Source organism: Paramormyrops kingsleyae, chromosome 1 (assembly GCF_048594095.1).
Source record: "Paramormyrops kingsleyae isolate MSU_618 chromosome 1, PKINGS_0.4, whole genome shotgun sequence".
NCBI lineage: Eukaryota > Metazoa > Chordata > Actinopteri > Osteoglossiformes > Mormyridae > Paramormyrops > Paramormyrops kingsleyae.
In genome coordinates, this window is record NC_132797.1 from 5,331,085 (window position 1) to 5,344,236 (window position 13,152).

The window sequence follows — 13,152 nt, forward strand, 5'->3', positions numbered from 1 at the left end:
AATTAATTTGTTTTGCTGAAGGCACTTTGAGGAGAACCATGCAAGTAAGAAAATGTAATTACATTTCCTCACTCACGATCCAAATGAAGCTCAGTATGAATTATGTATCGCCCATCCCAGGAGCTCCTGCGAAGCAGATGTGTGGCTTCTGCAAAGAGGCACAAAGCTGTCCTGTTGGATGCAATCGACATTAACGACTCTGCATACCCACGTGACCCTGGCTCTTATTTTCAAGCAGGCAGAGGTGGCTTCAGTCTGCGATTGCAGCAATGATTTAGCCCACAGTGTCAGCTTAAGCAGGAAGGAAGTCCAGCTTCTTGGGGTTAAGCGGTTTTCGTAAAGGGCGTTTATGTTATCGAAGTGAAGGCCTATCAAGTTTCATTTAATACTTCCCATCATGCTGCTTGAACATGTGGAAGGATGGTGATAATTGTTCCTGGGTGGGTTTGGTGCTCCTTGTGCCCCCCGGCCTCCCGTGCAGTGGCGGTCTATGGCCAGCAGGGGGCCTCCAAATGCCCAGTCTGAGTGGCAGTAAACACTCAAAAGCTCCAGACATGCTGTCAGTAGTAGACACCACTTTGCGTTTTTTTTCCCTCCCAGCTCCTAGTGTATATACAGGCTGCTGCGGTCGTGATGCAAAGCGAACAGAATCTTAGCTAACATTTGTACGAAGCATGTTAAAAACAAAAACAAATAATTGTGGAGCACTGAGACCGGCTGCCGCTATAAGCTTCATTTGCTACAGGGGCTCATTGGTTATGGCCATCGCCTCACTCCCCCAAGGTGCGGTAGCTTCAGTGCCAACCCCCCCCCGCTCCTTGTGGGTGTTCTTCTGCATGTTCTTCCCATGTCGAACGCGTTTCCTCTCCCAACCCAAAGGTGTGCGTGTAAATTGACTGTAGTGTACAGTTGTGCGTGATTGTGACCTGTGATGAACGTGATGGATCCATGGTGTACAGCGCGATAGACTTCAGGCCCCCCCCCTCCCCCCCCCTCAGGATATGGGGCTGGAAGATGGAAGAGCATCGTAGGTCTGATGAACTACATTTGATGATACCTGTGTTTTTTTTTCCCTTTTTAGAATTACTGTCAGGCAACAGATGCAATATTGACGTATGTGTGAGGAATGTGCACGTAACCTTGGAGTCTGTACACCCACTGCAACACGACTGCAGACACCGGATGAAACAGCATGATGCATCTGATCATTATTCCGTATGATCGCTGGTTCGAGAAAGGAAGCCAGTGTTATTTCTTCATTTGGTACCCTCGGTTATGACATCATGTGTTGAAAGATGCTATGGGATTGGCCCAGTAGAGGCGGTATGTCATCAGAAGGAGTCCTCCCAAGGTTCAGGGCTTTTCCACACTGCACTGACTCATTTTAATAAACAGGGCTTTGTACCTCTTAACATCCACCTAATGGAACCTTTTGGATTCGTCGGTTGAGTTAAAATCTGTGGTTTATTGCTTGACAGTTTCGCTGGGGAGTGCCTTGAGTGTGAGGGGAGTTAAAGCCTGCTGGGCATCTGCAAGTAAGCAGCTTGTCAGAGAAGAATGAAGCTTCCAGCTGTCACTTTCTTTCTTTGCGCCAGTGGAAATAACCGGAGTCATATCCTCTGGCTCCTTGTGTTCTGAAGGCAGTCACTGCTAAAAGCTCATCGTGACCGTTTTTGCAGGAGGCGCTGTTTAATGAAAAGAACAGACTTAATGTTCACCAGAGGCAATTAATGTTAATGATTTAATGTTCACCTAGACCTATTAAGGCAGTTACAAAAACATCAAAGCACGTGGATGGGTACGAGCTTCTTTCCAGCAAATAAAAAAATAAACAAGCTATTTAAGCAAAGTAAGCAAATCAATTAATAAAAAGTATGTTCTGCACATTCTAACTGGTAAGTGTAAACTATAACATATTGCAGTTTGCAATCAGCAGATTCTTTATCCCTAGTGACTTTCATTACAATATGACAGAATTCTAACAGAATTAGAATAAGATGGTATATTTTGCAGCTGAGCATAGTCTTGCAGTTTTTGCTAACTGGTAACCGTCATGTCAGACCTGGGTCATTTCGGTCACATATCCTCTAATGACCACAAGGCCTGTTGTACCATGAAGAAAAAAATGTCTTTTCAGGGGGTGGGACAGAGCAGGGATGGGGGGTGCAGTGAAGACACTGGGGACTGACTGACTGGCTGGGACAGCCGGGATATCTCACTGGGACCACTGGGGAACTGAAGGAGTCGTTAAAAAGGACACCCAGTGAGGGGGGGAAGATAGAATATAAGCGTGGTCACAAGGCTCATTATCTCCGCCGTTGTCAGGAAAACATCAATCTGAATCCCCTACGTGGAATCCGGTGTCACATATTTCGGTGAAATCGGCCCTTTTTTGTGACCTAACCTTTCCAATCTGAATTTGATTTGCATTAACAGTACAGCACAAATGAGATCAGCCGGACTGGACTTTACACAGTGCCGTTCCTACCAAACAGGCTTTGTAGCTGCTATTTGTTTTGGGCTGTAAATCTGCAATTTTTCTACCAGTAATTTGGCTGTTGTGCCATATAAATGACTAAGATTGATCACATTTTATTTGAGATATAAGATCTCCCTTGGGGTGGAGAGCGAAGCATTATTTGAGGGAGGTCGATATATAGTACATTTCACAAAATAAACCTACAGGACATGACGTATGTGGAAATAAAATATTTGTTCTGCAAAAGTAAGCCTGAAGTGTCCCCCGGAGCGGAGAGTGATTGCAGCGACACTGGACTTAATCTCGGGTGGAAAGTAAAAGTATGCATGCTGTCGTGAACCTTCAGGGTGTCACGTGTGGCAGGACCCGCTCTAGGCATGGGAGGGGGGAAAGGTTAGCGGTACTCATTTGTCTTCTGGGTTGGGGTCAATGAAAAAAAACAGCAATTTCTCAGACCAACCTGCTCCCGCAATTCGCCGGAATATCAGCGAAGCGCTCTTTGCTTGCAAAGAGCTTGTCCTCAGCCGCCAGATGTTGCTTTAACGGAAGCGGTGTTTTACACCTTTAAAGAGATCATAAATTTTCCCCTAACCGGAGGGAGGAGAGTCGCACTCGGATTATAATTAAAGTAAGCTGATTTTATGGCGTCTCTCACGCTCTAAATTATCTAGCTGCAGGTGTGTTTTGGATATCATTGAGGTTTCATTGATGTTTTATGGTTGTATGTGGCATTAATAATCTTAAAGGCGTGACTGCTACAAATTAATTAAATATGGATCCATATTAAATGGCAATCTATTAGGTGAAAGGGCAATCCCTGAACTATTTTCCTTATTTCTAATAGTAGAGTAGACCATTTCTGTACAATTTGTCTTGTCACCATAACGTGCTCCAAGTCATCAGAATATCCCACACTACACCATCTACAGTACACACTACAATTTTATTCATATCGGTTTTTAGTCCACCAGTGAGCCCTTAACTCCGGGTATAGACGGTAGTAATTTAATATTCGTAGGATATTACCTGACACATTTTCATAAAAGGCTCGCCAGCGCATGTTTGCCCTTTTAGGGAGCGCTGTGTTTGTCATTCGAGAATTACCGTTTGGGTGATAATTACTGACCACAGAGACTGACCTACAGAAAGAGGTATGAATTCAGCGGCGACGCTTATTGTTGCCCCCCATGTCTGTAGCCACCTCTCTCTTTACTGACTCAGGAGTTATTACCCAAAGGTCATGATTAATTTTTGCTTAATTGGACAGTTATAGCTTAAGTCTTGTCCCGAGATCTGAGAGTGTAGCCAAATGCAGTCTGAATGCGCGCTTTATAGCTAGTACACACAATTAAAATAAAACTTTTGCATTGGGAATCAGACTGCGTATAGGCTGTATAACAGTAAGGTGACCGTGTGCATGTTTGTCTGGCTTTTAAATGTGAGAGGATGGACCACTGCAGCAGGCTGGCTTGCCCTCTCCGGAACAGCACCGGCCATTTAAACAAATTAGAAAAAGAAAATATTTACTACAGTCAGAATGGCATAGGCTATAAATGTCACATAACGGGAGAACAAAAATAGATCCCAGTTTCTGAGTACCGTCGTGCATATGAATAAATTGAAAGCTTATAATAACCCGACTAGGTTATTTTTGTAGTAACCTTGTCATTGCATTTCGATTCAACTTTCTCAGTGTTTCTTATGTGAAAGTCAGCTGAGAGATGTTCTTTCTTTTGGGGGGAGGGGGGCGCAGTTGAATCCCACAAGGGGACTCGATTCGTGCCGCTCATCGTCTCCTGTTCTCCATTCAGTGCCGGACGCCGCGCTGTCGCAGCCGAATCCCCCCCACCCCTCGCTCTCTCTCTCTCTCTCTTTCTCTCTCGTCCACCCCATGTTATCTGGATGGGCAGAGGGGAGCCGCGTTTTATCTTCCTGCGGATGCTGGAGATCGGGATAATCTGTGGCGTCTTCCGCCGTCTGCCGTCGGTCTGGCGTTTGAAGTTCGCCCGATGCGGAGTGCGGTATTTGGGCGACGTGTGATGGTGCGCTCCTCACATCGCCTCCTTCTTCCCTGATTCATTTTACAGTATTTTGAAAGTGGAGAGGAAACATGGACTAAGCGGCATTGCCTTTCATAATGGGATTATTACAACTTTCTTTTGTGCTGTGTATATTTTGCATTATTTCAGGTAAGACTTTAAAAATCATTTGATGTCATCAGACCGATGTTCGATGAACACCTTGTGCGGTTCCACTGCAGGATTTGGCAACAGGATATGTGCAATAACTAGTCTTTTCTGTACTAAAAAAATATGCACTTTTGTACTGTATGGTATTCGAGCCCCGGAGGTACCCATTACCTGGTAAATGCTATATAATTTAGTCTATAATGAATGCGTAGCTACTTTGCTTAGAGATTGCCGGCTCGCACCAATGATTCGGCTTCAGTAACCACCTTATCTCACAGGCATGTTTTTTTTTCTGTTTGTGCACCTGAAGTTTTAGGTTTTGGGGTCGACCCTGCCCTGCGCATCAGCCTTTTCAATGAGCTGAGGCTCGGAGATACCTTTGCGGGAGTTTCCCAAGTCCAAGGCTTCCACAATGAGAGCAGAGCTTTTATCTTCCAGGGTAAGAGATACAGATGTACAACTCTTTTTAAGCGTGACCATCTTCTGTTTTGCAAGCTCCAGGTTTTTGTTTCACTTACATCGTGATAAAATGGGCACTTCTTCTCTTGGGTGCTTCCTCAGTTAATGTGCTTTATAATTTAATGCACCTGCTGGACCAGACTTCCTGTTGCAGATCGTGGAACGGTGTATAGCCTATATGTGCATAATGAGACATTTCCAAGATAATTTGTAGGGGAAAAGTCAGATTAAGCAGCTTTCCAGTAATTACAACCAATAACTAATTTACTGCATTCAGTTTTTTTGCTTGAAGAGGAACTGCAATTTATAGCCTATGTAAAACTATTTGCTAAAAATGCAAATTCCAGCAGAATATGGACTTAAAAATCAGCCAACAAACATTGGTCACAATAAAACACATAGCATAAACTGAGAAGCTACAAGCCATAGACTGGGCATTCAACACTGGCCTAAGTGTTAGGTCTGTTTTAAGTTTTGCCAAATCTATACCATAAAATAACCTGATAGGTACTTTCTAGGCATCTCTCCGACTCCATATCGCAACCTTTTAATCCCAGCGCATAAGACCTTTGATAACCAGTCATTTAAAAACCTGTCTCGTTAAACTGACAGCCTTAAAGTTTATTGTTTTATATGCCAGGCTAGCATTGCAGCTAACCTCCAAAGGTGATTTCAGATTAAAAAAAAAAGATTTGTAGGAACGGCCAAAACTTCGCTGACAAAGTTGCCCGACCATGCGGGCCGCTATAATGATGAATAAACAGCGCACGTCAGCATCCGCCGCGCCTTTTCCCTGCGCGATCCGCTCCGCCACCTGCCTGAAGCCGACATGCCGAGCCAGAGACGGAGGGCACATTCTTTTGGTGTCAATTATCATCCTTTTGAGGAAGCGAATGACAGTTTCACCCGCTCGCTTTTAGGGCTGGCGCACGCCCCCCCCCCCCCCCCGGAAAGCAGACAGTTGTCATATCTGAGACGCAGCATATTCGCCCAGTCAGACCGCACGCTATAATTGTGCCTGTTGCGTCCAGTTTGCGAGCACAAAAGAGAGTGGGATCTCCACAAAGAGACAGACACAAAGAGGACTCAGCCGGTCACTAAACTGCGACGTACACTGAATATAAATGCACAGAAGTGTTTGCATATGTTAGCGCGCTTTGTTTGGACGGCGATCAGCCCGGCTGCCGGGGGGTTCCGTCTGCAGACTCGTTCCTAGCGCCGCTTGAAGTGAGAGACCACTACCCGTACAGCTTCTTTGTCTCCTTTTGCTGTTCCACTTTCCAGTGCTGGATAAAAGTCTCCCGGGGTGATTTAGCCTAGCCTCGCCTGGGTGCAGATTAAAGTGCATTAGCCCGTAGCTGCGGTTTTATTTATCTTTTCTGCTGTTTTCTCTCTTTTTTTTATTATCCGAATACAGGCTTAGAAAGCGATTACAGTTGAATACAGACCAGGGGTTACACAAAACATTCTAGTCTGATTTTTTATGATATTCAGATCTTGTTTAGGCTTTGCAGACTTTTACGATGAAGCCAGCGGAACATTCAAACTGTTGCTCGCAATTTGCATCCCTGGCTTGGGCTGTTGTGTTTGCACGTGCTCCACCTCCAGATGTTTTGGACCGATTTGGACCCATGGTGCCATTTGGAGATTCGCCCAGCCTTAAACACGTACCCTTGGAGGGCATTAATCCCCTGTGGGTTTGTCTGAGACCACAGTCCGTGGCACTGTGCACATGTTTTAGGTTGAGAACTTCTCCAGATGTTGGACGGTTGTTCGTTGCCTTCCCCATATGACATCAGAGAGCAGAGGGGGGGAGGCGGAGAGGGCCGATGCAACCCGAGATGAACGCTTGTGATAATGGTGGGGACCCGGTGTTCCTGCCACAGCTGTCCCCCGTGAAGCTGATTGCGCTCCGTGCCGTTCGCACAGGGCAAGCCCATATGGGAGATGCATGCAGAGAGAAAGTTCGGCTCATCACTGTCTGACCACCGAACCGCTGAAAGCCTGCAGAACAGGGTGTCTGTCAGGGTGCGACTGGGCACTCTCAAAGAGCCGACCATTGAGCAGCGGTAAAACTGGCCGGCTCCCAGGGGGATCACTGGTGTCTAATTGGGGCAGGTGGTGCAGCCGTTCCCATGGCTTCCACCCAAGTCCCCGCTCAATGAGGATTATCTTCTACTGTTTTTATAAATAGTGCTTTCTTTCTTTTTAATGGGAATGGGATAAGAATGGCCTCGAGCTATCCCTTTAAGAGACGCCCGGGAAGTTTTTCTCAAAGGCGAGCGGGCTTGCCTCGTCATGAGAGGGCATTCGCTCCACCGCCTCCATGGAGGGGTGAGGAGGTGGTGGCCATGGTGAGCTAGATCTGAGCTCATTATTTGCTCGGGACGTGGCTGAGGCAAGTCGTTGCATGGGCAGCTTTTGCCCTCTGTCCACTTGGCTCATCGGCCATTTTTGGGTCAGTGACACAGCAGGAAAGGTCGTTACCTCCTCTGCTTCAGTACCGACTGTTTGGCCCGGAAGAACCGCATGCATCCACGCCAGCCAGATTGAACTGTGTTCCTGGCATGGGAGTCGATAGTCTAGGCATGATGTCCAGATTGGAAAGCGGTGCTCCATCTCTCAGTCGTGTCCGCTATCCGATTCCTTTGCCACCGCCGATAGTGCGTTGTGTCCGGAATGTTCCGTATCCCTGGCAGAAACGACTTTCCACACATCAACCGAACGGCACATTCTGTCTGGGGCCAGGCTGTCGATCACCAAGAGGCATATCAGGCACTGGGTGACCAGATGGGCAGGGCATATCATCATCTTCCAGAAGGATGTGGTAGCCCCTCAGGCGTGGACATTGCCCCCACGTCGAAGCTCATTCGGGAAGGTTGCAGCCCACCTCAGAGTTTTACATTACCGTTATCCCACTGAGCGGTACGGGTTCCTGCAGAGCTGGCCATGGACATCCCCTGCGGCGTCTGCGCTGGCAAGCCGAGATGGGCGTTGAGAAAAATGCAGTGTCATTCTCTCACGCTGAATGTGAATGCTAATTGGCGATGCCACGCTCATACACTAGCTTTAATTTGTTCTCCCAGGCAGACTCACAAAGTGCTAGCGTTCTTTTTTTTTTGAAATTTGCAGTTTTAAAATGAACCGTGGGCTTCCCTTTTGAATATGCAAATATCAGATGGGATGATTCCTCTGCAGAGAGAATATGCATTACTCTGGCTGCTCAGGTATCTGCAATATTGCAGTTATAATGCATTCTGCAGGCACCATCTGCATTGCTGTAGCTGCACGGGTGCTACGGACGTTATCTCCATTATTATGGACATTTGAGTGCTGCCGACAGTCTCTGCATTAGTGTGACTGAGCAGATGCCAAGTATTTGGGCTTTTTCCTTTATCAAAAGATGAGAAAAGGCAGGGAGTTGCTGTCTATAACTTTTATGATCATTGTATGTCTTTTACTGTGCTGGTTTTGATGTAGTTTTGATTAGTTTCCAGGGTTCTGCATCTCTGGGTTTGAGAACTACAGTAACATCCACTACATTAGAGGGATCTCGAGCAAACAAATCAAGGGTATTCTCACTGCGGACCCTTCAGTGGAATTTCAGTGTGCCGCTCGTACCCAGAATGCTCTTCTGCATTGGGGGTAGCCAGCAATCTTTTATCGCTGACACAAAAAGTGTGCTCAATCGATCAGTATTTATTTTTCAAATGGCTGGGTGGAGATTTCATGTCAGATGAAAACTGGGTAATATTCGGTCGGCAGAGACTGAGGCTTAAAGCTTCTGCCCCAAGTGGAACCATTTACTGCACGTCCCAAAAGGCAGGATTAAACAGTCCACTGCAAAGAAAAGCTGCATTTTCCCAGAAAACATAATGATGGCCCCGGATTAACCAGATCCACACTGCTCTGAGTATTTTTATTCATACCTCTGCTCCTCTTGCCCCAGGGCCTTGTGGGCATCACTTTAGAAAGAATCAGTGTTCTGGCCAAAATCTGGTCTATTAGATCACTCTCAGCCTTGATTGGATAATAGGTGGCCTGGTCTTTGACTAACCAATGGGAAGAGTGGGTGGCACCCCCACTTAGCCGCTTTCCAATAAAAAATCGGCTCGTAGCTGATGGTTTGCACAATTGATTTGGTGAGACGTGGATTTCGCTTTTATCGGGAACAGGATTAACGAGCACTAGAGGCACTCGATCGAGGGGCTGGGGAAGGTAGGAGAGTCATAGCCCCCCCCCCCCCACACACACTTCACACTGAGCTGTCAGACCCTGCTTGGGGAAGCCCAGAGTGCTTTCAAAGAAGAAAGGACAGCCATGTGGTCTGATATGCCTGCAGGCTGTGGGTGAACTCACCTGTCATGCCCCAGGGATCCTAGAGGCTGCGCACCTCCCCAATGTCTACAGGTCTGATTTTGAGTGCCACCCATGGTGTCCCATGCCCTTGGGCCTGCTGAGAAGGCCGAGGTCCCATGAACGACTTGTCGCCTATGTTCATAGGCGTTATGGATCAAGAGACGTATAGAACCATTGTTCAGCTCACCTTCCAAATCCATCACATTAGTGGGTATATAGAATTTTACCACTTCTTAAGTGTGTGTGAACAGCCGGAAGGTTTCTGCTTCAGTTCCCAGGAGAGACCTTTCTGTAGTACTTCAGATACTCAATACTTAACCTGAGTTGTTCTAGTAAAGTAATGCATCATATAGATGAGCAAATGCTAAGTAAATTTAGATGAAAGATACCACATATATAGCGTTACTATAGTTTATAATTTATACAACTCTGGGAAACATGCCCGCTGCCAGCATAGTGGAGTATCGAAATAGCATGGTGTTATAAATTAGATATTTATTACGTAATTGAAAATGGCTCATAAATGATGCATGTAAGGGCAAAATCACGAATTTGTAGACGAGTTGAACGGCTTATTGTGGACGGAAGGAAGGCTTTTGTTTAAATCCTTAACAGTAAATGATATACTTTAAGAGATGCGGTAGCGGGCTGATGGCACTCCGCACCGCCGCTTTCATGGGCTTTAAGGCAGCGTGGCGGCACCGTAGAAGTGCGGGTGTCATTCAGGGTTTCCAGACGTCTTTCGTGTCTCGGCTGGCGAAGGTCCGAAAACCTTCCCAGGACGATCCTGTGTGGCTTCGTGTCGCGTCAGGTGAAGATAGAGCGATAAATACATAGTCGATGTAGGAAGGAAAAGCATCAAACGGCCTCCCCGTAGTTATTTAGATGTGATCGCCTCTGAGGCAGATTATCACTTATTCATCGGTCCGATAAAACGCAGCGGACGTCTGCAAACAGCAAAGTCTGCGTGGACGTTAAAACTAAACTGAAACTTCTGTTTTCCCGTTTTCGTATTACCGTCTTTGTAGTTCAGCCTGCCGATAAAGAGAGTTTAAAGAGGGAAAAGAGTCTTTTTTCTTTGTAAGGCTGTCTGACATTAATATGATTAGATGTGCTGAGATGTTAAAATGTCCGCCGCTCGTCTTTCAAAGGATAAATCAGTTTGTTCAGAAAGGTTTGGAAAATGCGACTGAGGCTCTAACTCACCTTTTAAGTTTCTACGGTGAAAATGCAGCGCCGGTGGATATATCAATTAGTAATGCTTCACTAAAAGTAACGGTATTTTCTTTTGCTTTATTGCTTTTCACTCAGTTCCTCGATTCATTGTCGTTTTTCATGTGTTTTTTTTTTTAAATTTATTTACTTAAGCATTACTTTCAGTCAAGTTGTTTTAATGGCATGTCAGTCAGTCAGCCTATGCAGGTTTGAGATGAACACCGTGGCTCAGTGGATTGCATTTCAGCCTCACACCTCTGCACTGTGTGGTATTTGTATGTTATCTGTGTTTGGGTGGGTCTCCAAGAGCAGTCGGTTAGAAAGTGTGTGTGTGCGTGTGTGTGTGTGTGTGTGTGTGTGTGTGTGTGTGTGCATGCCTTGTGACGGGCTGTCATCCCATCCTAATGCCTCCTGTCTCATGCCCTGCGTCTCATGAGATGGACTCCAGGCCGACCGTGAGCCTGTACTGGACACATCACTGTTTTTCAACTGGTGGGTCGCAACCCAAAAGTCATGGGACCGTGGAGAGTGTGGTTTTTATATATATATATATATATATATATAAAATGTTGGGCCTTTTTTTTTTTGACAGTAAAAAAGATACAGCAGCAAGGCGTTCAGCTACTTTTACTGCACCATGTTCTATTTACTATTGCACATTTTTTGTGTAATAAAATCTGGTTCAAAATTTGTAAAAATTAGGTCATGACTTAATGACTAAGGGAAAATGTAGGTCCTGAGGCTAAACCACTGGGATACATGGTCATGAAAATGGATGGGGCATAATTTTGAGCTTCATGTTTTATTGTATTCTGGCGAACACCCTTGTTTAAGGAACATGGTGCTCATGCAAGCTAAATATTCTCCTCCGCTATGGTAACTCGCGCTGTCAGTGTTTCCTCCCCGTCCTGACATGTGGCCGCTGTCCCTCCATACAGATACAGCGAGGGAGTTGAAGGCCCCCGAGGGCGTCGCCGACGAGATCCTGAAAAAGCTGCGGAACAGGAAGGAGTTCACCATCCTGGCCACCGTGAAGCAGGAGCCGCTCAACTCCGGAGTCATCCTGTCCGTCCATCATGCAGAGCAAAGGTAGACCGGCTCAGAGACCAGCACTTCTGTCGGCCATTTCTGTATTTCACGCCACAGAATAACCAAAATTAAATTCTGTACTTAATTTGAGTTCCGTCTTATTTTAGCCAGCTGTACCCTCCGATATGCACGTAGAGGGAGGTGGTTGGCAGGATGAGGTCCCATAGCATTGCTTAGATAGCAACTGGGACGTTGGCTGAATTAAATGATGAACTGCAGCTTGAAGACAGTGCTCTTCAGTCTAATGAAATGCAGTTAATGTTTGCACTGCACATGGGAACTCCGCACAGTCTGAGGTCCAGAGGAGACTGAACCATGCTGCTGGACTTTGCAGTTCATCCTTCTGCAAGAATAGTAGAGTAAGTCATAGGAGCCCAATCAAAGGCACCGACAATAGTACTGTGGGCTTTTCCCATGGATACGGAAGACAGCCGTCACCCCAGAATGGAAAACCGGGCTGTTGTGGTCTTATTTAAGTCTCATCCGTGCGCTGAAAGCGAAATCGAATGGCTTTAACAATGAACTCGCAGTACGGTTACTAGCTACAAAGCTTGCTGACATTTGTAGGACAGGTGCTGTATCGATTAGGGTGCCCCTATGGACACCGGTTGTGTCATTTGCTTTGTAATTTGCTTTGTGCCTTCAGGTTATCGTTCCCTCCCTGTGAACCTTTCAGTTCCTCTCTGCAATCTCGCTGCTCAGGTTTCAAAATAGCTCTGCCTCTCCCATACAAAGTTATGGTGATTTTTTTTTTAGACTGTTTTAAATTCTGTACCTTCAACCCAGTAAGTATGGTGGAAGTAAAACCCTTGAGTTACGGGTTGGTGAACAAATAATCCCTCCCCTTATTGATTACCTGGTCTGTTATGGAAGCCTTTGTTCCAGGTGTGTGCTGAATATGCTGAACGTGGATTTCAGGGTTGTGGAGGGGGTGATATGACGCTGCTTCTTAGAGGGCTGTCATGTGACGCAAGTGCTAAATCTCTTTAGCCTTGAGGAAAGGCGTCTGAGGAGCGGAAACGTGATTGCAGTGTACAAAATCTTCAGAGGAGCAGACAAGGTCAACCGTGATGGCTGCTTTAATGTTAGCACTGATTCAAGCACGCACAGCCTCGTATGACAGCCACAGGTAGCCGTGACGACAAATAAGTGCTTGTGTTAAATAGGGATTAAAAGTGTATTGACAGTAGATGTTATAGGTGTGATTCCTTTACTTTGTAAGAAATTAAAATATGATAATTTTACCCATTAGATTGGCTGCCATGGCTATAAGAACGAGTTTCAGTGACTTTGAAAGATGACTGATCTTTGGGACGTATTTGGCGTGTTTCACTGAAGTCTGCTTGACTTGACAGATCGCAG

At 45.9% G+C, this 13,152-nt stretch overlaps 1 protein-coding gene across 2 annotated transcripts in view; it reads left to right on the forward strand.

Annotated features, from left to right (window-relative positions):
* The first annotated feature begins 4,207 nt into the window (after positions 1–4,207).
* Positions 4,208–13,152, forward strand: part of LOC111833324 (protein kinase C-binding protein NELL2-like) — a 68,498-nt gene continuing 59,553 nt past the window's right edge. The window contains exons 1-3 of one of the 2 annotated variants that reach the window (XM_023791504.2): positions 4,208–4,668; positions 4,979–5,107; positions 11,640–11,790. In XM_023791504.2, the coding sequence (XP_023647272.2) occupies positions 4,617–4,668; positions 4,979–5,107; positions 11,640–11,790 (332 nt within the window). In that variant the 5' untranslated portion in view covers positions 4,208–4,616. Of the gene's footprint in view, positions 4,669–4,978; positions 5,108–10,122; positions 10,298–11,639; positions 11,791–13,152 lie in introns of those variants that run through there. The other variant, XM_023791505.2, reaches the window with a different exon arrangement.